Source organism: Hemibagrus wyckioides, linkage group LG17 (genome assembly GCF_019097595.1).
Source record: "Hemibagrus wyckioides isolate EC202008001 linkage group LG17, SWU_Hwy_1.0, whole genome shotgun sequence".
NCBI classification, from domain to species: Eukaryota; Metazoa; Chordata; class Actinopteri; order Siluriformes; family Bagridae; genus Hemibagrus; species Hemibagrus wyckioides.
The window spans coordinates 18,147,375-18,174,495 of NC_080726.1; the positions used below are offsets into that span (position 1 = coordinate 18,147,375).

Sequence of the window (27,121 nt, forward strand, 5' to 3'; positions counted from 1 at the left end):
CCTCGTCTTTTCTCCCATGAACACTTTTCCCTGTTACCACAGCAGCACCACCTGTTACACCGAGGTGACTGGAACGCACAGTGTTCGCCAACTGAGCTAATCTCATACAGAGAGAGAGAGAGTGATAGAGGTGTAGAAGAAGCGAGTGTGTGCGTGTTAAGGCGTGTTTTACTGAAGGCTACACACTTACTGCCGCACTCACTTAACACTCAGACATGCACACACACACAGACTGAGTGGTGTATGTAAGTGTGTAATACAGCACTTGGACTGCTGGAATGAATTTCAAATCAAATCAGTGAAATGAATACATTAAATATGCACACCCTGTCCACTTTATTAGGAACACCTAAAAACCGTGCTCATCAGGGAATCCTGCAGATGCAGTTGACCTTCTGACCATCAAACATCAGAATATGGGAGAAATATGTGATCTTAAATGGTGCAAAAAAAATATGTATCCTTTAACAAATCAGAACTCTGAAACATTCTGCCATCAGACCTAACAAGAACATCATATCACGGTGAAGCGCAGAGGTGGGAGCATCATGATATAATGCTGCTTCTCTGCAAGCATCATTGTTCCAGGACACGTTCGAGAAGAATTTGCTCTCATCAGCCATGAATCCGGATCTGGATGTTTCCACAAGACTACAAATCAGGAAGAACGTGCCTGGCCTAGTCCATCAGAGATTCTCGTAACCTTGTGGAAGATGATTTGCGTAGAGGAGCGAGACCAAATTCAACCCGCAATCCTGCAAAGATCCCCCTCAAAGCTGCCAATGACCGCTCTACAACACAATATATAAAAAAACAAACAGACAGCTGCACTGTTTTGCCGTCCGTGATTGAGCCCATATCTCCGTGATCCCTTCCTGACCCATCCCATAATATTACATTAAGACACTAATCTGCTCGTTACTCATTCATTACCTCCTCATCACACTCGGCCAATCGGATTAAGCCGTGTAATTACTGATGCAGCAGCTGATTGAAGGAACTGCAGTGATGAAGCTCACTGACCCAGGAAGGGTGTGTGTGTGGTGGAGTCACACACTCAACTTACTAGATTCAATTTCCATATATTACCGTAATTTCTCTCTCTGTCTCTTGTTTTTTAATCATCACTGCTGCCTGTCTCTATCTGGTTATATTATAGACTTGATTTTGATCACACACACACACACACACCATGTCCACTGTTGTAATCTGTGTGAATGGTTGCCTGAGGTCACGATGAAATAACACATCATCAACAACAACTGGCAAATGTTAGCAATCAAACATGTGAATTAACACACACACACACAAACGCTCGGAGCGAGGACAACAAAGTCATGCCTTGAGGATTAGCAGCAGCAAGATAATTTAAAAACAAATCTTTATTGGATTAGCAGCTTTCTGCTAACACACACACACACACACACACACACAAGCTGGTGGAAAACACAGCAGTCTCTCTGTCACTGTGTACCAATCAGAACACTGCTCGCTAACATATTTAGTGAGCATCTGAATGCCGCTTGTTTAAAAATAACGTCCCGTAATTCTGTTTACCGAGACAGACGAGTTCATCCAGACCACGATCCTTCAAGACAAGTTTTTACTATTATTTTTGAAAGAGCTGTTGGCTTTAAGTCTTCAGTTTGGACTTTCCGTTTCTCAGTGGCATTTGTTTTCTTTCCCCCCTAAATATTTTATTCCTAACCAAGCTAAGTGCCTCATGGCTCACTTAACGATGCTAAATTGCTAGTTAACCTCATTTTCTATAATCTCACATCTTAGTTAGCGAACAGTTCTACTTGTAGTCTTCAGACAGGTTAATCCTAGTTAGTAAACAGTTAGATGGCTAGCCATTTACCGGGCTAGCTTAGCGAACAATTAGATGGCTAGTCACTTAACAAGCTATCTAAGTTAGCAAACAGTTACATGGCTAGTCATCGAACACTTATTAAACAGTTCGAGATTTTGTCGTCTAACAAGTTTTCGTATTTAGCAAATAGTTTGATGGTTAGTTATCTAACGCCTCTGTATTTTTAACTCATTCTCACACGTGCTGTCATGAGTAGAGAAGGATATTATTCTTGCTAATATGTTAAATTATTCTCTTCAAATACCCATACACACACTCAGAGGGAGAGAGAGAGAGAGAAAAACACACTTTAGGTGCATGCGTAGGGTTTAAATATTCCAAGCACGCAGTTCAGACCTCGCTGTTACCATGGCAACAGTCGGCCTGTTCTCAACCAGGTCCTCTCCATCTGTTGGCCCGCAAGCTAACAGGCACGCATGGTTTATATAGCGTTTTCAACTATAGTGGGGGTTTTTTCATTGTGTGTGTGTGTGCACGGGTTCCTTCGAATTAGGACACGCCTACTTCACCTCAAATCTGATACACACATTCACTTATACACAAAAATTCATGTTCATGTTGGCTGTTTTACAAGTGGCATATATGGAAAAGCCACTAACACACACACACACACACATCATTAGATAGAGCATTTCAGATAGGCCCTTTTTCCAAAATCGTATTAAGGCCATTGCATATAAATTACCCACAGTTGTTGTGTTGTGCTTGTCTAGTTGGCATTTTGCTGTCAGCAACATCATGTGACCTACAAGAGCCCTTCAACAGCAGGTAACCGCGGGCTAGAGTGGCACTACACACACACACACATACACACACACATTACTTTCAGCAAAAATTATCCACAGGTTGTATCGTGCCACACACACAAACACACACTTCCTCACATGCATGTTGTTTTTTTAAATAAAAGAATGTGTGAACCAAACAATCTCTCTCACTCACGGAAATACACACACACACACACATCAAAAAGCAGTATAAGAGTCATACGCTGGGTGTGTAAGCTATACTTCATTTTATTGACATTGTGGAAAATGAGTAACAGGTTTTGTTGTGGTGTAATTGAAGAGTTGAGGTTATTTGATAGCTCTTGGTGTGATTGGAGGATTGGGTTTGACTGACAGGTCTTGGTTTGATTGACAGGTGTTGGTGTGATGTGATTGGGGGATTGGGTTTGATTGACAGGTGTTGGTGATTTGATTGGAGGATTGGGTTTTATTGACAAGTCTTGGTTTGACTGACAGGTGTTGGTGTGATGTGATTGGAGGATTGGGTTTGATTGACAAGTCTTGGTTTGACTGACAGGTGTTGGTGTGATGTGATTGGAGGATTGGGTTTGATTGACAGGTGTTGGTGATTTGATTGGAGGGTTGGGTTTGACTGACAAGTCTTGGTTTGATTGACAGGTGTTTGTGTAATGTAATTGAAGGGCTAGTTTTGACTGGTTTTTATTGCAGTGTAATTGGAATAAAAGGGCTGGATGTGATAGACATATTTTGGTATAGGGTGGGGGTTGGGTATGAGTGACAGCTCATGGTGTGATATGATTAAAAGAGTGTTGGTGTGGTGTGATTGGAGGGCTGGTGATGGTGTAGTGTGATTGGAGGGCTGAGTTTGATTGACAGGTGATGGTGTAGTGTGATTGGAGGGCTGAGTTTGATTGACAGGTGATGGTGTAGTGTGATTGGAGGGCTGAGTTTGATTGACAGGTGATGGTGTGGTGGGATTGGAGGGCTGAGTTTGATTGACAGGTGATGGTGTGGTGTGATTGGAGGGCTGAGTTTGATTGACAGATGATGGTGTAGTGTGATTGGAGGGCTGAGTTTGATTGACAGGTTTGGTGTGATGTGATTGGAGGGCTTGGTGTGGTGTGATTGGATAGAGAATGACTGACAGACCAGTCTGAATGAAATTAAAGCGTGGGGCCTCACAAGCTGAAACACACACATACACAAACACTCACATACACACACACACACACACACATACACACACATTGTGTTTATTTATCAGAAGGCACCAGGTTCATAAGTTGCTGAGAGCCACATGTGTATATTGTATATGCTTATGTTTTGTGTTTGTGTGTGTGTGTGTGTTTTCCTTGTTGTGCATATATTTGTATGTATGTGTGTATATGTATGTATGTGTTTGAGCAGAAGGCTTAATGCAAATATATATATATATATATATATATATATATATATATATATATATATATATATATATATATATATATAATTTCTTCCAATATATATATTAAAATGTCCATATTTCTTTTAAAGTCAAATTTGAATATTCATGAATATTCATTTCTCGTTCCTGCAGACCTTCTTGTCAGCTCTGCATGGTTAGGGGGCAGGTCGCAGGGGGTACTCGAACAGGAAGAGGGTGATGTGGGGTCAAGCCAGAGTTGCAGGTTGAGACGTGTTCCCGGGAGGCGGAGCCACTGGTTGCCACAGGCACCTCTGGCCTTATAGGCATGGTTTTAGTAGCGGCATATTAGGTGTGCAGGGCTTTCCTCAGAGGCTGGTCTCACGTAGAAACATGGTCCCAATGTTATAGGATGCTTTTCGGATGGGGGCAGAGCGAGTGTTGGTCAAGGAGGCGTGGCTTCCTTGACCAGATTTCCCAGCCTCCAGGAAATAGCAGATTCCTGGAATCTCTTTGGGAAAGTTTTCAGGAAGCTCCTGACGGGAGCGAGCGATGAAAGAGAACGAGCGATCATCATGGAGGAACCTTGTAGAGGAAGACGGAAAGAGAGAAACAAAAGAGAAAGAAAGAAATGAAGAAAAGCAGAATGATATATATATCTATATTTGCAAAGATAATTAACATTGGAAGATTCAAGTGATCTATACCCTATAGGTGGTGTGACCACATGACTGTGGGCATGGCTCATAATGAAACTCATTCTTATTGGCTACCATTTGATATTGCCTGTTAATATGCAGACAATTTAGAAATCTCCAAGGAAAATCAATGAAAGGCAGGACCTTGGTCTCCTCAAGTGTCATTTTCTATGGATGGTGTGTGTGTTGTGTTTCACTCACTGGTACGTTGTTGGGGAAACGTTAATGCGACGTGGTTGGCTGCCGGACTCGAACTTGCTGGCAAGTGTGACGTTATTCCCGAACAAACAGTACCGCGGCATCTTCACACCAACCACTCCAGCTAGCACAGACCCCGAGTGGATCCCTATACGCAGCTGCACACACACACACACACACACACACAGCTTTATCATGATATGTGTGAGAATATAACAAGAGTGGAGCTACTGTGTGTGTGTGTGTGTGTGTGCGCGCGTGTGTGTGTGTGTGATTCTCCTCATGCTCTACTTCAGCAGATTTAACCAACCACAGAATGCCAGCACACCGCATGCCCTGCCATCGCCATAGCAACACCGGCAGGGGAGAGCCAGGGTCGGCACTGTCGTCAGAGCAACACACACACACACACACACTTTCTCTCTCTCTCACTCTCATACACAAACACAAAGGGAGAGGAAGTTCTGGGACATGAGGACAAAATTTCAATGATTGACATCTGTCAGTCATTATGAGTCAGTCAGTAACCATGGCAACCAGGCGACGTGATCTATAAATCTAGAATACTGCATAATGTTCCGGTTGAACACTGCAGAGCGGTCTAACAGAAAACTGCGGAAGATTCCGAAATTAGGCTGTGGATCATTTTAATGAAACAGAACAATCTGCAGGGTTCCGTTAGAACATAATGTGGTGTGTGTTATAATGTTCATAACACAATATTATAATCACTACAGTATAATCTCTCTCTCTCTCTCCCTCTCTCTCTTTCAGACATGTCTCCTTTTCAGTCCTTATTCTTATATCCATCTTTTTATTCTCATTTTAGATCTCTTCTAAGATATGCCCCCCCCCCCGAGCTCTATTTCTAGATTATAAGCACACACATACACACACACACACCTCTGTATAATAATGATGAATTGCACTATGTGTGTCAGTCTCAGGTATTTTATGTCCCCTATTAACTCAATGGCAGTGCTGGAGCTGTCAATCGTCCAGTGACTCCGCCTCCTCATGACAGCTCATGAATAATAAAGCCATCTCGTTTGGTTTTCATTCAATATGCTGTGTACAATTAAATGTGTATGTATAGAACACACACACACTTATTTCCTTTCCTTTTATCTCTCTTCCCATTTTCTTGTTCCAAGTTCTCTCTCTCTCTCCCCCCCCATTTTTGCTGAGTTCAGAGCAGCAGCATTACACAGTTCTCGTTCTTCAGTTCTTCAGTGCAGTTGATTGCAGCAGAATCTGTCTGCTCCATGGCAACCGCATTTCCCGCTGCATCAGCAATCAGCACACACACACACACACACACTGCACCACTACACACACAACTGCATGAGTATAAAAGTTTTACTGCAAGGTTTTGCAACATTTGGCATGCTTGCTCCACCCATTACGGCCTTGATTTCCCAGAATGCTGTGCTCCAGCTCACCTTGATGGGCTTCCCGTCGGGTGTGAGAACCTCCTCTGAGAGCTCAATCATCTTCAGTGCCATTAAGGCAATCGGCCTGGCGTGACAGACACATTTCCTGTGGAGCCCTGCAGCCACACAGTATGCATCGCCGATTGTTTCGATCTGCAAACACACACACACACACACAAACACCACACACACACACTATAACTGTAATATTCTTAAATAGCAGTTAAAAAGAGAGAGAGAGAGAGAGAGAGAGAGAGAGAGTTTAATTTTGTAAATTATTGTTTTTTTGTTTGTTTGTTTTTTGTCAAATTTTCATTCTCATTAGTTTAGTCTTAATTTTTTGGGAAGTTCAGATTAGTTTGATGGTTTTGTTAAACCCGGTGTAGCATTTTTGTTTTATTTTTGTTTTTTTAACTAGATTTGAATGTGATTTCGCTCTTTCGGCTTTAAACTTCTCTCTCCGTCTCACCCAGTGGCTCACAAGGTCTCTGACTGCTAATGAATTCCTGATGAAGCACAAAGAGCTTCAAGAGTGAGCTTCTTCCTTTGGTTTCAGTACCTCACTCAGTTATTATATGAAACAAGGTATTGACTTTTTTTGTGTGGGTTAGAATATTTACTCCACTTACTCATCTCCATCATTTCGACTGATTCTATCACGTTTATTCAGAATTTCCTCACTCGATTCCGACATTCCAATGTTAAAGCTATTTTCCTAGGCTATTTTTTCCTTTGTGAAGGCTGGTAGAAAAATGCAAATGCACCTGACCTGCAGTTATTCATCTCACGGTTCTGAGTGACAAGGCGTTTACACATCCCCTGAGAATTCAAGGCTCCTAACAGCATGATGCACACTAAGCCTAAAACGCAGGTGATTCTGAAAGCTAAAAATGCTGCAGGAATAAAAACTTAAGTCACATTTGCTGAATATTAAATGAAAAAAAAGAAGAAGAAGAAGCAAAAGTCCTTGCTTTCAACAAGAGCCGGTTAGCATCTCTTTGTAACTAGCTGAACTGGCCACTGTCTTCCCTATTTACTGTTATCTATCGGTTTTAAAGTAGGTTCTGGTTGAAGAAGGAATCTTTGCTGTCATTTCAGAGCTTTCCAGATCAAACTAGAAAAGCTAGCCTGCTTACACTAATATACTAACAAAAATATAGGTGAAGCTGAAGCAACGTGACAACATATAAAGAACATCAGAAATGTCAGGAATAAAAATGGCTACAAAGACAAGCTAAAGCTCCTAAAAATAGACATATCTGTGTTTTTTCTACAAGAAATCCTCAACAATATTGTTTGTGTTTGTGTTTGTTTGTGTGTGTGTTTGTGTGTGTGTGTGTGTGTGTGTGTACACACCTTGTAGACATCAAGCACACCACACTGGTAGTCAAAGCGAGTGTACAGCTCGTTCAGCATGCTGATGACCTGCATGGGTGTGCAGTGCTCACACACGGCTGTGAATCCCACGATGTCGGAGAACAACATGGTGACATCATCAAACTTTTTGGCCTGGACAGGAAGTCCCTGCCAGAGTCTCTGTGCCACATGGCCGGGGAAGATGGAGTAGAGCAGCTCGACGGTGCGTCGCTTCTCCTCCTCTAGCGCGCGGTGCGTTCGCTCCAGTGTGGCCTTTAGCTTGTCCATGCGCTTCTTCAGACCATCCTGAGCCTTCGCCTGCTCGCCCACCTGCACACACACACACACACACCACCAATTAGAATAAAACCCCCACCAACCTGCTGATGGGTTTCTGTAGTAACCCAGCTACAAATACTACACACACACAGACACTAGAGTGTGTACCAGCACCCAGAATGTCAAATAACAGTTGTGCTGTTGTCCAGACAGATGGACAGACTAACACACAAACTAACCAAAAGATAAAGACATCTGTTATCTTATTTCTCAGGGCCTGAGTTTCAAGAGGAGGAAATGCAGTGTCTTCCCAATCCTTCTGTCCTGAAACTGTTGATATCATCAAAGAAGGCAAAATGAGCATTTGATCATTTGTTGTAGGCCACACCCACCAGGATGACATCACGGGTGGCATCATGAATAGGGATGTCTGAAAGATGTAAGCCACGCCCCATCAGCTCCTCCAGCCTATCGACACGAGGCGAGCCCAGGAACATGATGGAGTTCGACTCGGGAAGATGAATCATCTGACCCTTCAGTTCCATGACCTGGAAGACCACACATACACGCTATGCATGAGATTTCCTGAAAATAAACATCATCTGCAGTTCAACTGGTCAACTGGGGCCTGGAATGCATTTCAATGACAGTGACATGACAGTGTATGTGTGTGTGTGTGTCTGTGTGTGTGCGTGTGTGTGTATATGTGTGGGTAAGTGTGGTGCTGGTCCATCCTACTATAAGTGCAAGCTTCATCTCACCTGCCATCTAGGAAAAGTGTGTGTGTGTGTTCCAGTCCATCCGTCTCCAGTAAATGTGTTTATATAACCAGTGTATTAATTTATAATCTGTCCTACACTCATGTGCCTCTGAACTCTACACAGACACACACATACACTGACTCAAGGGCAATAATGGAGTATTATTACTGTGTGAACAGAACAAGCCATTATAGCTGAACACACATTTTGTGTGTGTGTGTGTTTGTGTGTATTTGTGTGTGTGGCACTAACATGAGAGTCGCTGTTGACTTCTGTTTCCACCATAATGGCTTTGATATGGTAATCTGGGACACACAAACACACACACCTAAGCCATATGACAATCCAGATGGACAATTTCGCTCTCTTTCTCTCTTTTTGTGTTCATGAAGTATTTAAAATGTATGTCTGTGTGTCTGTCCAACCTGCCCTCAGTTCACCCCTTTACAAGCCCTATTAATGAGCTAATCTGCCATTAACACACTTTGACCTCTGAGCTCATCCAGTGATGGCCATTAACCTTGATACATGATTTTATTCCCACCACTTTTATTTATATATTTATACTGTTAACATTAGCATTTAGCTATATAGCAATGTGCTTCTTTGGGCCGACATGGGTTTTTAAGAGCTGCAATCGTGCTTATGGGATGACGGAATGCAGGAAACACTGATGTGTGGATCATATATGAATATGACTGGGCTCCACCACCAAGTTGGAATCATTTTTAACAATTAAAAAATAGGAAGAAATGTAATCTTTGATGGTTGCATGTTTGGCTCGTTTCGATTATTTCAGAAACTGCTGATCTCCTGGGACACAACAGTCTCTAGAGTGGTGCAAAAAACAAAAAACATCCACTGAGAAACAGTTCTGCTTGAAGAAACACCCTGCTGATGGGAGGGATTAGAGAACAAGACTGGTCAGAGCTGACAGGAAGTCTATAGTTACTCAAATAATCACTCTTTACACCCACACTGAACAGAAACACGTCAAAACTTCAGGCAGATAGACTTCAACAGCAGAAGACCACATCAGGTTCCACTTAAGCCGGCAAAAGAACAGGCTTCAGTGGGTACAATTCAACCATCTTTTAACTGCTACGTCTAGACAGTCAGGGTCATCCACAGTCCAATCAAGATCTGACATTACTCTCAAAATATCCTCCTCAACTAACTGATTATCTGATCTTCATTCAAAGCATTTAACTGTCTAATTCTGATGATCGACTGTCCAAGCTAGTGTGTATTAATCAGAAATGAGTAATTGCCACAGATAACGGTCATCTGAAGTCCAAGTTGCATAATCTATACACTGTCCAATCAGAACAAGCTCTGTCCAGTTAGAACAAATTAAGTGTCCATCAACATTAAAATACTGCCAAATTAATGACATCAACCATCAAACCTTCTACTGTCTAATTAGGACATTCTTCTGTCCAATCAGAATGGTCTACTGCCTAATTAGGACAATCTTCTGTCCAATCAGAGCAGTTTGCTGTCTAATTAGAATCATTTTCTATCCTTGAATACAGTCCAATTAGTGTCATCTCCTGTCTAATCAGAACAATTTGTCTAATTGGGATCATCTTCTATCCATTTATAACAGTGAGCTGTCTAATTAGGATCGTTTTATGTCCAATTTCTGCCCAATACTCTGTCCAATCTTTTTTCCAACCACAACACTGGCTGTTTAATTAGGACAAACTCCTGTCCACTCAGAGCAGAGCAGTGTGTAATTAGAATGATCTTCTGTCGTTCAGAATAGTCTGTCCAATCACAGTCAACTGTCTAATTGTGACAATCTTCTGTCCAATCAGAACATGTCTACTGTCTAATCAGGCTCATCTTCCGTCCACTATGAATGGTTTACTGTCTAATTAGGGTAGTCTTCTGTCTAATCACAATAGTGTACTGTGTAAGTAAGCTGGTGTTCTGTCCATTCAAGGAAAATTTTACGTTCAGTGAGGATGATCAGCTGTCCAATCAGGATGAACTGCTATTGAATTTCTATAATCGTGTCCAATCAGGACGATTTATGATCAATGAACTGTCCAGTCAGAAAGCTTTTACTAAATGGTCAATAAAAATGCTCTGGTATCCAGTGAAGAATGACTGTCTGTCTAATCACAAGGAGAAAATAGTCTGCTCCTGACACCCCTAACAGATTCCCTAGCCATCCCCCAACACACACACACACACACTTTTCTCAGAAATGTTTCATGTAGGCTATGCATGTGTTTGTGTCTCTTATATTTTCCACTGTGCCTTAAAGCTCTTCCACCAGCACAGCAAATAGATACTGTAACACACACACACATACACACACATACCCATTAGCCCTGTAGCTCAGAAAAACAGAGTGATGATTTTCTTGCTGCTGTCGTCTTTTTTTCCGACAAGTCAGACTTTACCTGCGAGTCACACGTCAAAGAACCCTGAGTCATAATCCCCAAGGTTACGGCACAGAGGTAGATAGATAGACAGAGAGAGAGAGATAGATAGAGATAGACTTATGTAAGCCTCGCTATAATTTTAGACAGCAAAGTGAACACAGATGGTTATCACAAATATCCACGGTTTTTCCCCAGGGATCAACAAAGTCCATTCATCCCTCCCTCAATCCTTCATTTATCCAGTTATCCAGAAAAATGACTGTAAATGAAGAGTGTCAAATTCAAGTTTATTTGTCACATACACAACCGCACACATGCACTATGTCATGAGGTGAACTGTTCTATTCTGGATAATACTGTGTTCTAGATAATATATCTGTAAATGCAGGTAAACTGACTGCAAACAAAAGATGTGTTCATGATAATCTGACTACAAACACAGATTATGTTCTAGATGAACTGGCTGAAAATGCAGGCAGTGTTCTAGATAAACTGACTGTGAATGTGGGCAGTGTTCTAGATAAACTGACTGTGAATGTGGCCAGTGTTCTAGATAAACTGACTGCGAATATGGGCAGTGTTCTAGATAAACTGACTGTAAATGTGGGCTGTGTTCTAGATACATGTGACTGTAAATGTGGGCTGTGTTCTAGATAAACTGACTGTAAATGTGGGCTGTGTTCTAGATAAGCTGACTGTGAATGTGGGCTGTGTTCTAGATTAACTGACTGTAAATGTGGGCTGTGTTCTAGATAAACTGACTGTGAATGTGGGCTGTGTTCTAGATAAACTGGCTGTAAATGTGGGCTGTGTTCTAGATAAACTGGCTGTAAATGTGGGCTGTGTTCTAGATAAACTGACTGTGAATGTGGGCTGTGTTCTAGATTAACTGGCTGTAAATGTGGGCTGTGTTCTAGATAAACTGACTGTGAATGTGGGCTGTGTTCTAGATAAACTGGCTGTAAATGTGGGCTGTGTTCTAGATAAACTGGCTGTAAATGTGGGCTGTGTTCTAGATAAACTGGCTGTAAATGTGGGATGTGTTCTAGATAAACTGGCTGTAAATGTGGGCTGTGTTCTAGATACATGTGACTGTAAATGTGGGCTGTGTTCTAGATAAACTGACTGTAAATGTGGGCTGTGTTCTAGATAAGCTGACTGTGAATGTGGGCTGTGTTCTAGATTAACTGACTGTAAATATGGGCTGTGTTCTAGATAAACTGACTGTGAATGTGGGCTGTGTTCTAGATAAACTGACTGTAAATGTGGGCTGTGTTCTAGATAAACTGGCTGTAAATGTGGGCTGTGTTCTAGATTAACTGGCTGTAAATGTGGGCAGTGTTCTAGATAAACTGACTGTGAATGTGGGCTGTGTTCTAGATTAACTGGCTGTAAATGTGGGCTGTGTTCTAGATAAACTGACTGTGAATGTGGGCTGTGTTCTAGATAAACTGGCTGTAAATGTGGGCTGTGTTCTAGATAAACTAGCTGTAAATGTGGGCTGTGTTCTAGATAAACTGGCTGTAAATGTGGGATGTGTTCTAGATAAACTGGCTGTAAATGTGGGCTGTGTTCTAGATACATGTGACTGTAAATGTGGGCTGTGTTCTAGATAAACTGGCTGTAAATGTGGGCTGTGTTCTAGATACATATGGCTGTAAATGTGGGCTGGGTTCTAGATAAACTGGCTGTAAATGTGGGCTGTGTTCTAGATAAACTGGCTGTAAATGTGGGATGTGTTCTAGATAAACTTGCTGTAAATATGGGCAGTGTTCTAGATACATGTGACTGTAAATGTGGGCTGTGTTCTAGATAAACTGACTGTAAATGTGGGCTGTGTTCTAGATAAACTTGCTGTAAATGTGGGCAGTGTTCTAGATACATGTGACTGTAAATGTGGGCTGTGTTCTAGATAAACTGACTGTAAATGTGGGCTGTGTTCTAGATAAACTTGCTGTAAATGTGGGCTGTGTTCTAGATACATGTGGCTGTAAATGTGGGCTGTGTTCTAGATAAACTGACTGTAAATGTGGACTGTGTTCTAGATAAACTGGCTGTAAATGTGGGCTGTGTTCTAGATACATATGGCTGTAAATGTGGGCTGTGTTCTAGATAAACTGGCTGTAAATGTGGGCAGTGTTCTAGATACATATGGCTGTAAATGTGGGCTGTGTTCTAGATAAACTGGCTGTAAATGTGGGCTGTGTTCTAGATACATGTGGCTATAAATGTGGGCTGTGTTCTAGATAAACTGGCTGTAAATGTGGACTGTGTTCTAGATAAACTGGCTGTAAATGTGGGCTGTGTTCTAGATACATGTGGCTGTAAATGTGGGCTGTGTTCTAGATAAACTGACTGTAAATGTGGACTGTGTTGTAGATAAACTGGCTGTAAATGTGGGCTGCGTTCTAGATACATATGGCTGTAAATGTGGGCTGTGTTCTAGATAAACTGGCTGTAAATGCGGGCTGTGTTCTAGATAAACTGGCTGTAAATGTGGGCTGTGTTCTAGATACATATGGCTGTAAATGTGGGCTGTGTTCTAGATAAACTGGCTGTAAATGTGGACTGTGTTCTAGATAAACTGGCTGTAAATGTGGACTGTGTTCTAGATAAACTGGCTGTAAATGTGGGCTGTGTTCTAGATAAACTGGCTGTAACTGTGGACTGTGTTCTAGATAAACTGGCTGTAAATGTGGGCTGTGTTCTAGATACATATGGCTGTAAATGTGGGCTGTGTTCTAGATAAACTGGCTGTAAATGTGGGCTGTGTTCTAGATAAACTTGCTGTAAATGTGGGCTGTGTTCTAGATAAACTGGCTGTAAATGTGGACTGTGTTCTAGATAAACTGCCTGTAAATGTGGCCTGTGTTCTAGATAAACTCATTGTAAATGTGTTCTAAATAAACTGTAATAAATTGTGTTCTAAATAAACTGTGTTCTAAATAAGCTGTGTTCTAGATAAACTGACTGCAAACACAGACCATGTTTGAAATAAACTAACTGTAAATGCACTGTTCTAGATAAACTGTCTACAGATGTAGGCTGTGTAGTAGATAAATTCACTGTAAACACTGCCTGGTGTACTAGATAAACTCATTGTATATGCAGGATGTGTTCTAGATAAATAAACTGGCTGTAAATGTGAGCAGTGTTCTAGATGAACTGGCTGTAAATGTGGGCTGTGTTCTAGATAAACTGGCTGTAAATGTGGACTGTGTTCTAGATAAACTGGCTGTAAATGTGGGCTGTGTTCTAGATACATATGGCTGTAAATGTGGGCTGTGTTCTAGATAAACTGGCTGTAAATGTGGGCTGTGTTCTAGATAAACTTGCTGTAAATGTGGGCTGTGTTCTAGATAAACTGGCTGTAAATGTGGACTGTGTTCTAGATAAACTGCCTGTAAATGTGGCCTGTGTTCTAGATAAACTCATTGTAAATGTGTTCTAAATAAACTGTAATAAATTGTGTTCTAAATAAACTGTGTTCTAAATAAGCTGTGTTCTAGATAAACTGACTGCAAACACAGACCATGTTTGAAATAAACTAACTGTAAATGCACTGTTCTAGATAAACTGTCTACAGATGTAGGCTGTGTAGTAGATAAATTCACTGTAAACACTGCCTGGTGTACTAGATAAACTCATTGTATATGCAGGATGTGTTCTAGATAAATAAACTGGCTGTAAATGTGAGCAGTGTTCTAGATGAACTGGCTGTAAATGTGGACTGTGTTCTACATAAACTAGCTGTAAATGTGGGCTGTGTTCTAAGTAAACTGCCTGTAAATGTGGCCTGTGTTCTAGATAAACTGGCTGTAAATGTAGGCAGTGTTCTGGATCAACTGCCTGTAAATGTGGGCTGTTTTTAGTAGATAAACTGACTTTAAATGTGGACTGTTTTCCAAATAAACTGACTGTAAATGCAGGCAGTGTTCTAAATAAACTGTAATAAACTGTGTTCTAAAAAAGCTGTGTCTAGATAAACTGACTGCAAACACAGACCATGTTTGAAATAAACTAAATGTAAATGCAGTGTTCTAGATAAACTGTCTACAAATGAATGGTGTAGTAGATAAACTCACTGTAAACACCGCCTGGTGTACTAGATAAACTCATATATGGAGGATGTGTTATAGATAAATAAACTTCTACACACACGCACACACACACACACACACACACACCTATACTCCCTCTGCTCTGCTTCAAATGTGGACACAACCTGCAGATACACACTATATGCATATGCCGGCACATATACAGACGAGTATCTGACTGACAGCTGGTTTGAGGTCATGCTGGCAGAGTGTATCTGACATGTGTGAATTAGGATTAGCAGAACATACACACACACACACACACACCATAGCATGGCAATCTGAGCTGGTATACCACAAATGGCTGCCATGCAGTATTAAGCTTTAATTGCTACGATGCAAGGCAGATCTCCATGGCAACAAAGCTTTTTCTACAGTTCTGCTCGAAGTGTATGTTGGACTGACTAATGCAGCTCAGAAACACTTCACCATCGGTCCTAAAAACACATTTAGAATGGTTCTAGATACTCTGACTATATAAGCAGTCTAGACAAACAATTACAGTCACAGTGAAAAAACACAAATGATCAGATAAGTCAACCAGTTATGAGCCAAACCGTAGACGAACTGATACCTGGTTCCAGATACCAATAAATGTAAAGACACCTCTGTTCTAGAATACTTGTTATCAATATGTTCTAGATAAACTGACAAACAATAGACAATGCTGCATTAACTAACTGTTGTTTCAGAATGAATCTAAGGAAGGGAGGAACCTATAAACATAACAAAAATTCTAGAAAAAGTAGATGGATTCAATTCTGTCTGAATTCTAGATTCACTGACAGCAATGCAAGCTTGTTTCAGTAAAAGGAATACAAAGACTGAAACTAACTGATAACACTAACAGACAATTCTAAATAAATATGCACTAAATGCATCTTTCCGAAACTTAATGCTCTCGATAAACACTCTGTGCCCTAGGAAACCTGTGTTATATATAAACGTTAATGACAAAATGTGTATATATAATATATTTTTTTTTACTCCAAAGTTTTAAATGAAATTTTTACTCATTTTATGTGTGGTTAAAATATGCATTATTCAGTATTGAGTGTTCCACAGATCAAGAACACACCTCAGGAGGCAGGTGTGGATTTGTCAGTGACAGAGGCTGTCGGACAGGCGTATGGAGAATCCTTTTCATTATAGTAAGAATACTTCGGACTGGTCCTAGATTCTTTTACAAAAACCTCCTCTGCAAACTCAAGCAATAGACAAACCACCAATAACTGTGGCTGTTTCTAGATAAACTGCACTTGATATGAAGCTTGCTATGAAGACAAACCAGTGCAAATTTGCTTTTAGATAAACTGAAAAGCCAGTCTGTTCTAGATCAATATTTTCACTGTCCATACAATCTAGATAAACTCTAACTCACCTCTAACTAAAATTCCTCTCCGGTTACAGATAAGGGTAAATCCAGGCTGCGTTCTAGATAGACTGCCAGTAAATTCAGGCCTGTTTTAAATAAAAACGACTGCAAGAACAAGCCAGGATTTATTTGGTCAGTGGCCAGTTTGAGATAAACACATGGTTAATGGCACATCTGCTCTGTATACATTGACGGCACATCCAGATTTAGTTCTGATCAACGAGCTATAAATGCAGGACTTTATTAGCTCAACTAGCTGTACATGGAGGCCTGTTTTCCATAAATAGGTCATAAATTCAAGTTGGGTTCTAATAACTGCCTGGAAATGCAGACCGGTTCTAGAGAAACTGATGGTAAATCCTGTGTTCTAGACACAGTCATGGAAGATGTCAGAAGCTCGACTCGGTGGAGAATGTGCAGCTGCATTTTCACTGGTCATGTCGAATGTGTGTGTGTGTGTGTGTGTAATCCTGTGTAAATTCTGTACAGAGATAAGACTCCACACACACACACACACACACACACACACAGTCTGTACAAACCCAGTATCTGTCTGCAGCTCTGCTAATGTTTGTACTACAAGCTACATAATTCATGTTTTCTCCTGTCTTTATTTGACAAAATGGCAGGTGGCCTGACAGTTAAATCCTGTGTGTGTGTGTGTGTGTGTGTGCTGTGTTATAGTTATAGCCCGCTTTCATGAGTAGAAGTATATTCAGACATAAGCTTTATCTCACTCTAAGCATTTCATAATAATCTGTCCACATTAGCGAACTAATCCAGTGGATTTGTTCCATTTGTCAGTGGCATATATCTCACCATCGGTTCTTTCACTAGTGATTTTATCAACTGGTATATTATACGTTAATGGGCTATTTTATGTTTATAATTTTTTACACAAGTCGGCATTGTGATAAGACGGTTGAACACAATACACATGGAACTTAAATAGCTGCCGATGTCACTGCATACGAGCCGCTCACTTTAGAGTAAAGATAATTTGCGGTATTTTCATGCCCTTAAATGCCTTGTCCCATTCCTTATTCGTTTTTTGGATTTAAATCATTACATTAATGTCCCCTCACTTCATTATAAATACTGATGAATATTGCTGTACCCCACTAGCAGCTAAATATACAGGAACTCCGAGGTGACTGTCCTGTTCTGTGGACAAATTCACTTGGTCATTTTAAATATGTTGTATGAGTTTCAGCTGAGGATTTTTTTTGTCAAACCCACTGAAAGGTCTGCTTTCATTCTTCTGGAGGTTTTAGATTCATGTTTAAATATTAGGTCATAGTCTCTGATTAGAGATGGAGCTCATGACAACAGTCACGATGATGGCAGCAAGTTCTAACAGAGCTGACAGGAATAACCTCCGCTAAGGATGTTAGTTTGCTGTCAGGTCTGGTTCTAAAGGAAAACCGTTCTCCTGGTTTTGGACAAACATGTTTCAAAATCGAATGTTTCCTCAGAAGAACTTCCTAAAATTCCATGTTGTGACATTACATACAACGCATACAGGAACGTACCTTCTCCCTGCTCTCCAGAGCGGACGGGTCGGGTCGAGTGCGAATGGTGAACGGAGTAGACAGCCGCAGAAGAAAGTTTTGGAAAGAGCAAGGAATTCTGGGAGAGATGAGCTGGAAGCTGTCACTGAAGCTCAGCGTCCTGTGTGGCTTCCTTATCCCCTCCCCGACATTCTTTAGCCCCACCCCCACCTGCAGAACTTCCATATTGGGGCCAACAATGAGGTGAAAAGGAAACGCTCTGCAGAACGTGCTCAGTCCGATCCGGAGGTCCGTTGGCGAGCGCGACAGCTCACGCGAGGACACCGATGACGGCGATGGCGAGGACGGCATGATCCGATCTTCTCGGATGAGGAACGACAAACAGCCGGGGGATGAGAAAGTGGGCGGAGACGGAGATGATGATGGGGTAGAGTGATCAGAGACTTCTCCATCCTCATTAAGTGCACGGAGACGTGTGGGTGGAGCCTCCTCCACCTCAACTTCCGCTTGGTATATTCGGCGAGCAGCGGCTCGGATCAACCCAGGCATGGCCACCCCCACCGTTGGGTCCGGGTTAAAGCAGTGCAGAAGCAGGGTTCTTCCTCCTCCATCATCATCTCTGTTGTCCTCCGTATCCTTGCACAGAAAGGACGCTGACTCTGAAGATGCTCTGCGGCCGTACGAAGTCCTGGCGTGCTCCAGCAGAGCATCGAATCCGTTAAAGAAGTCTTGCAAGTTCCCACCCAGAGCCCGGAGAACCCGCTCGTTCTCCTCTAGACAAAGTCCAAAGAATTCTTCGCCAAAACGCTCCCGGAGTGTCGGGAACCCAACACCTGCAAACATTACACCAAACAATAGTCAGAAGACCTGGAACGGCATTAGCATGGAGCTAGCTTTGTGTGTGCCTGTGTGTGTGTGTGTGTGTGTGTCTGTGTGTGTGCGTACTCACCAACTATTGCGGCTGTGTACTGCAGAATTCCTGAGATGTCTGTATCGTTGTCGGACTGGGAGTTTACAAACGGACATTTTTCTAATCCACATTTCTGCTCTGATCCGTCCTCACTGCTGACACACACACACAGAAAATAACTCCCTTTATCTCAGACACCCAGATTTACACATTGTGTTAGTGCATGCGTGTGTGTGTGTGTAGGTACCTGTTATTTCTCTGTCTGTAGAAGTCCACAGTTCTCTGCAAAGCCTGCTGGATCGTCTGTGTCTGAAATAAAAAAAAAACACAATGAAATGACACAAAAGCAGCAGCATCAGGTTCTTTACATTTATTTAAATTTATGCAAATCAAGCTCTTTTTTTGTCTGTCATTGGCTAAAGGTGTAGAATTATTCGATTTCATAATACCTACTCAATCAAAGACTTTTAAAACACTAGACAGGTTTGTAGGTTAATTTCCAGGGGAAATTAAACTGCCTGGGAGGTGTGTGCATATGTGATTGTGTGTGTGTGTGTGTGTACAACTCACACTAAAGTTCGCACTGATGTAAAGAAAGCCTATAAATCAATTTTCCCTGCAGAATTGAAATGCAGGTTAATGGTCCACATTTGATCCATTAAGTGCTCACTCAACTCATTTCGATTTCAACTGGTTTCCATCTTGTCCACTGAGCTGGCCACCTGACTGGTCAGCTGACATCACACTGCACTGAAAGTGTGTCACACTGACGGCTGTGTTCTAATCACCTCACAGCTGCTTTCCATAGGAACCAAAATAACATACATCTGATATTTTACATCAGAACTGTGTGTGTGTGTGTGTGTTCCTCTAAAATCCCATCTGGAATGGAATCCACTCTTAAGCTTCACCCAATCTGCTGGTTTAATCATGCTGTCAGAGCAGCGATGAGCAAATCAAAATTCTTCTCACTAGACTAAAGCACAAATCCATAAATATTATCCTAAAGCTGACCTGCATCTCTCTCTCTCTCTCTCTCTCTTTTTCTCTGCTGTCTCTGTGTCTGTCTCTCTTCTCTCTCTCTGTCTCTCTCTCTCTCTCTCTCTCTCTGCTGTCTCTGTGTGTCTGTCTCTCTGCCTGTCTCTCTGCTATCTCTCTCTCTCTTTCTCTCTTTTTTATATACACACATAGATTTGTAGATGCATGCCATGTGAGCAGCTTGCAGAAATTAACAACACAACTTCACACACACACACACACACACACACACACAAACAACACATAAAACACTGAATGAATAAAACCCTGAGTGCATGAAAAGGTCATATTCTGATTTAAGGCCATTCTCTCATTCTCACGCTCTCTCTTTCACACTCGCACACATACAGAGGTGTGAGGGGCAGTAGACAAGGAAACTGCACCACACTGGATATTTTTGTCTATAAAATTGTGTTTGTGTGTGTGTGTGTGTGTGTGAGAGAGAGAGAGAGAGAGAGAGAGAAAGAGAATGTGTGTGTGTTTAATTCATGCTTGGTTAGAGACAATCCAGAGATGCTAGAGGTCAGAGGAAAGAGAGGACATTTTCACACACACACACACACACACAGGCACATGTGGAAAAACAGATAGACCTAATCGAATAAACACACTCACACATACCCAAAATCTATTATACACACTCTGTGTTATGTTTGCTCTTTGCCAGAGATATTAGTATTGATTAATTGTCAGTCATTCAGTGATTTACACACACACACACACACACACTCTCTCTCACTCTCTCTCTCACTTGCTCTCTAGGGAGTAACGAATACTGTTGTTGTGTTAATGCAGTTGTAACTTGACTTGATGTTTGAGGCCATGCACACACACACACACACACACACACACACACACACACACAAATAACATTATCTATTTATTAAATGCAACACCAAATAGCTGTGTGTGTGTGCGAGAGAGAGAGAGAGAGAGAGAGAGAGAGAGAGAGAGAGATTAGTGGAAAATGTGTGTTATAAAGTTTACATGTTTAAGCCAATTTAACACTTTTTTATGTTCATGCAAAATGGCTTCCTTGCGGAACCTGCGATTGCTTGGAGCATCATTTGTGCCCCCTATTGGATTTACAAATTAAATCTTCGGATATAGAAAAATTAAACAGACATCTGAAGTATGTCTAAAATGAAAAAGGATTAAATGGTTTTATTAATAAAAAAAATAAAATAAAATTCAGCTAGCAAAAAATAAATAAATAAATAAATAATTTCAATACAAAAGAAGGCAGGATACAAAGAAGAAAAAAAGAATTTGCCATAATATTGGTTTTATGTTCTTTTTTTATTCATTTTAACATTTGTGGATTTGCAAACTTTACAATTGTGAGTCTTTACAAAACCAGAGGACAAGCTTCGATCTTTAACTACTAAGGCTATGCCCACCATTTTGAAAACGATCTTTTTCTCTACATGTTGGCCCTTCATCCACACTAAGACTGTGATTTTATTCAGCAAGAAGTAGAAACAGTTGAAACAGTGATGTAATTTTAGTCACCTAATGTAGTCATGTGACCCTTTCCACTCAGAACAAACAACGTTATAATCTTCACCTATCTGCAGCTATGACTCCGCCTTTTTTGTCCATTTTAAAACACTTCGATGCTGTCGCTTCAAATTCCGGTGAGACGGAAAGTAAATGAACGCCTGACAGAAATGATGCACGCCAAAATCTTCGTACTTTTTTAAACGATCGCAGTGAAAGATGTACGTGTTTTCAGACACTTCAATGTGGATTTACTACAAGTACATAGCTGGAGATTAGCTGAAAACTAGACACCTGTATGTGATATGGTACATATTTGTTCCTTGGGGGACATGGAATGTACCTGTATGGTTAGATGTTTTGACAGTCCCAGGTATAGTGCTTGTATTCTCATCACCAGAACACACCATTCCAGCTAAATAATCCTCTAACCACATGACATTTCCACCTACATGACTCCTCCATTGAAGGCATTAAGGATGTAGCTGAGCCTTTGCTGCAGGTTCTTGTTGTTTCTTGAATACGATTCGCTGTTTAGAGACGGAGATCTGGTGGTTTCAACTCAACTTAATTTTAGGCAAATAGTATCCTAAGTCTGTAACCTATTGAACCAGTGTTAATATATTCATTGACAGAGGCTTAAAGCACTTTTGTACGTCGCTCTGGATAAGATGCCAGAAATGTAAATGTAATTGTACAAGCAATTTTTGAAAAAAGCTCTTCCTGATTTTTGCCTTCTGGTTATTTCAATCTACTGTATCTAGCTAGGTAACATCACCAATAGTTCTCCTGAAAAATCACACCTAGACTGCTCATAATTTCCTGAGGTGAGGCCAAGAAAACTAAGGCAACTGAAAGGAAACATCTTCCCATCATGCCGGCCCCTAAACCACCAGATCTCCGTCTCTAAACAGTGATTCCTAAGCAAGAAACAACAAGAACCTGCAACAAAGGCTCAGCTACATCCTTAATGCCTTCAATGGAGGAGTCATGTAGTTGGAAATGTCATGTGGTTAGAGGATTATTTAGCTGGAATGGTGTGTTTTGGTTATGAGAATACAAGCAATATACCTGGGACTGTCAAAACATCTAACTATACAGGTACATTCCCCCAAGGCACAAATATGTGCCATATCACATACAGGTGTCTAACTTTTCCAAGAGCAAGGTTTGTTACAACGGTTGTACCTTCAAGGGTATCACACCAGAATTTAATATACAGAACGGTACAACTTAGTACCTTTTTCGACCTGGGTTCTACCGCTGGTTCTACCCAAAGGTAATGAGACTGTCTGTCATCTTGTTCCTTGTCCTTCCCATGCCCTGCTCAACATCACTTTTTGTTGTTCAGTTTGTTTATTCTTTTTCAGAAACCTCTTTATCCTGGTAAGGATCAAGGATCTGCAGCCTAAAGGAGAAATGCTACGAACAAGACAGGAAAACACCCTAAACAAGTATAAGTCCATCAAAGGAAACTTTATAAACCCACAATTTTTTTTTTATTATTTTGTTTTTAGGTTCATACTTTTTTACTGTGTAATCATCATTATTACTGAAATAAGTTTTAAGCATTTATCCATTTTTAACAATACAAACTTGAAAAGAACAACAAAACAAGCATCATGTACAATCAATTAAGAATTAACAATTACACCCCAATCATTAAAACAAAAAGAAATAAACGAACTAAATAAATAAATCGGGTGGAAAAAGAAAAAAATAAATAAATAAATAAATAAACAAACAAACTAAATAGAAGGCAGAGATTTGAGAGACTTAAAATATGAGATAAAAGATTGCCATTTCTTCAAGAAGCTACTCTTCCCAGAACATCTAATCTTTTCTAGTTTGAGAAAAAACATGGTATCTACAAGCCATTGAGATGTAGTAGGAGGCTTATCAGATTTCCAGTGGATTGGAATACGAAGCCTGGCTATTAAAGACGTAAAAGCCAAAACATCCAATTGTTTGGAACTAAACTGAGACCAGACCCTTGGAACCCCAAAAATTGCGATAGCAGGGCAAACATCGATACTGACCCTGAGCACCTCGGACATCACTGTAAAGTAATTAACCCAGTAAGTTTGCAGTTTAGAACAAGTAAAGAACATATGACTCAAATTGCACCGAGATGCTTGACATCTGTCACATCTGTCCTCTATAGTAGAATACAGTTCAGATAACTGGGCCTATGGATTCTATGTAGTATTTCAAATTGTATAAGGCTCAGACGAGCACATATTGTACTAGAACGTATTCTATCCAATGCAGCGGCCCACCATTCCTCTTCAAAATTCTAAACCCACAATTTTTGACACTCTCACAAAACAGTCATCTTGATATAGATCTAGATCTCTGATGTGCAATCCAAAGACAACTGTGGCCAGAAACAAAACTCACTGAGACAATATGAGAAGAAACTTGGAGAACAACCAGACTCGAACATCTTTTGTGTCATCCAGGGAAACCCGTATATTCATGGTGGTGAGGATTGACAGTCCTAACCTATAGGAACTGGCTGATATTCACTTGAAGGACACTAACCCACAGGAGACTACAACTGAGCTCTCACTAGAAGACACCATAACCTACTTCTATCTATGTCTTCATTCTATTTCCCACTTACTATCACTATTGAGAGGAAATGGCTCCAAACCAAATCTGTATGAGTTGCCATGGTGGGAGGATAGATGATGAGAACATTTGGACTAGCTGGACAAGACCACAGCATCCACTGCTTGATGTCTCCTACATTTTTTTTTTCAGGTCTGCGATCAGAGACTAAGGAGCTGCTCAAGGATGTGAAACCTAAGCAAAGCCTTGGCCCACTAGCCTTATTAACCAGTTCCTATCCATTTCAAAGAGAGATAGGTCCCAAGGGACATGACCAAAACCCATAAAACAGGGTGACCCTGCCTCATGTTCACAAGAGGGTCTCCTTCTGGTGAAAGGTCTGAACCATTACAAAGCCTTGGGGACCCTGTTGACCCTCATAAATGTCGTGATTTTATTCTTTATTGACCTTTAATGCAGTGTCACTGCTGGTGTTGTGACAACTGCTTTTCACCTGTACCTGCCTAAACAATTAGGACCTACCCCAAGGGTCAAGTTTACAGATGGGTAGTAATGGGTTCCAGTTTCTAAAGAAGAGGAGCTTCTGGGGCCCGCCAGCATTCCAGTGTTCTGCTGTCTCCCAGAGGACACCTGAGACTGGATGCTGGAGTGTACCAACACTAGGTCCTTGTACCCAAAGACGTAGTACTTGAGTCTGACCAGCAATCATGTGAGAACTTCCAAATGAGAAAGGTCAGGGCTAGCACATGCTTCCTCTGAGACATACTAAGACAATCAGCCCCATTTATTTCAAACTGCTGCTCATGCTGCTTCACATGGCAGAGTAACACATTCGGAGGATAGTGCTATCTGAACGTCTTCCACCTAGACCTCCATGATCGGCTAGTGTCATTTTGATTGACAGAGGAAAAAGTATGCCCCTCCCATCCAGAAAGCATGGCCAATTTGGCTCCCTTGTACTCTCAGTCACAGATGGCTGTGGCAACACTTTTTTTGCCAAGTGTGAGCGACGTAATTCTGATTTAAATCATAATTATCATGTCTTGTAACAAGACTTGGTCTTTTGTCTAAGACTTGAGGCTCTTCAATGTCAGAATTTAACAAATACTTGACTGTCATAGTGGCAGCAGTGGGCAGTGAGAGACCACGTTGAGGCTACACCTTTTTTGTAGCTCTATACTTAGAGTTTGACCCTGGCAGCTTTTGTCATATTACCTTATTATTATGATGGGACAGGTGAGTCTCATTAGGGGATCAGCATAGGCTCTATGTCTTAGCCATTGTCACTGTGTGTGTGTGTGTGTGTGTGTGATTAATGAGAGTTGAGGCCATTCTCATGAGAAAGCTGTTTTTGTGCATACTAGAAAGATGGATGATTTTAGAACACACACACACACACAACGACACACACACACACTGATGCACTCCTCTCTTTTTTGCTCCCTCCCTCTCTCTATACTCACTGCAAACTCACAGACAGCAACTTACAAACCAGAGGAACATGATGGCCTCTCTCAGCACGTATACACTCACTCACTCACTCACTCACACACAAACACACACACACTGCAGATGCAAGTGCCATATGTGAAAAAGTCCCTGTCTCAGTGTGTACCTGCAATTAAAACATTGCTATGTGTGTATGAAGCATGTTATAATAAAGTTGCTCAAGCATCACACACCCTCCATAAATAATCCTCATATAAACATGTGCATTTACAAGCTACACACACACACACACATAAAGAAATATATGACACAAAGATAGACAAAGCGAGAAACGGGGAGACAGAGAGAGACAAAGACCAGAAATAAAGGTATGTAGAGATATAGAAATAATAGAAGATCAGGATATATGATGGAGATGAACAGACAGAGATCATATACAACATATAGGATATGGAATATAAAGATATATTACATATGGAGACAGAAGGAGAGAGAGTAGTGAGGAAAGGTGTATATATATAATTTTAAAAAAAGAAAGCATAGAAAGATACGTGTGTGTGTGTCATACCGTGGATTTGTGCACGTACACCTATGTATGTGTGTATGTGTGTGTGTATATATGTGCGAGCGCGCGCGCGCGCTGCGTACCGTGGGTGAGGTGAGCCGTCTCAGGCTCTCACCGAGCGAGTCCAGGTTCACGCGCTTCCTCCTGGCGGCCCTTCTTGCTCCCGTGGCAGCCTGCTCGTCGAACGGGCACGCGCGCGTCTCCGCGGGGCTCCGGCCGTTCCAGAAGGCGCGCGAGAACGGGCACTCGGCATCGTCGGGGCTCTCGAGACAGTCGGAACCCACCGAGCTGAACGACTCCGACGAGATCTTGCGCGAGGACATGCTGCTCGCCGCTGGCCCACGAGCACTCTCATCAGACGCTGCGTCAAGCGCGCGAACGGCGTGCGAGGACGAGAGGGCAGGAGAGCGCGAGCGGAGCGAAGAGGGGACGACGACGATGGCACGCGATGGCACGCATTTCCAAAAAAAATTCCCTCAGAGAAAATGAAGCGGGAGATCAACGGACCAATGAAGCGGAGCGCGCGCAAACACAGACAACCGGATTGCGTCCCTTGGTGCTTGCTCGTCCCTTGGTTTTTACCGAATCGCGCTTTCATCCACGAGCGCACAGATCCGCTTCATCTCTCTCTCTCTCTCTCTCTCTCTCTCTCGAGCGCGAGAGATCCGCCGACTATCTCAGCACCGCCGCGCGACACTGACGGAGTTTAACGCAGCCAATCAGAGAGAGTTAAAGAAAGAAAATAAGAGAGAGAGAGAGAGAACTTGTTCTTTAAAGGTCATGACGTGCCCTTGTAGATTTAGCAGACTATCGCTATACATATCCAACCTTTCTTTTTTCTCTTTTTAAACTAAATAGTCTGAAGTGTGGGAAAAAAATCGTCTGCCTTTTAATCAAATCCTTTAATAGTGATTTTTATTTTTGCAAAAAAAAAGAAAGAAAGAAAAAACATTA

At 41.5% G+C, this 27,121-nt stretch overlaps 1 protein-coding gene across 2 annotated transcripts; it reads right to left on the reverse strand.

The window, feature by feature from the left end:
* Nucleotides 1-1,364: 1,364 nt before the first annotated feature.
* Nucleotides 1,365-26,897, reverse strand: gucy1a2 (guanylate cyclase 1, soluble, alpha 2). 2 transcript variants are annotated; one of them, XM_058413619.1, is made up of 9 exons: nucleotides 26,251-26,897; nucleotides 19,289-19,350; nucleotides 19,081-19,193; nucleotides 18,153-18,964; nucleotides 8,381-8,536; nucleotides 7,710-8,039; nucleotides 6,363-6,506; nucleotides 4,924-5,078; nucleotides 1,365-4,609 (listed from the first exon to the last, which is right to left on the reverse strand). In XM_058413619.1, exons 1-9 carry the CDS (start codon nucleotides 26,488-26,490, stop codon nucleotides 4,393-4,395), a joined length of 2,229 nt encoding a protein of 742 aa, XP_058269602.1. In that variant the 5' UTR covers nucleotides 26,491-26,897; the 3' UTR covers nucleotides 1,365-4,392. The 2 variants fall into 2 exon arrangements, with proteins under 2 accessions (XP_058269602.1, XP_058269601.1); XM_058413618.1 differs by having other exon boundaries at nucleotides 19,081-19,196; nucleotides 26,251-26,896.
* Between the last annotated feature and the right edge of the window lie 224 nt (nucleotides 26,898-27,121).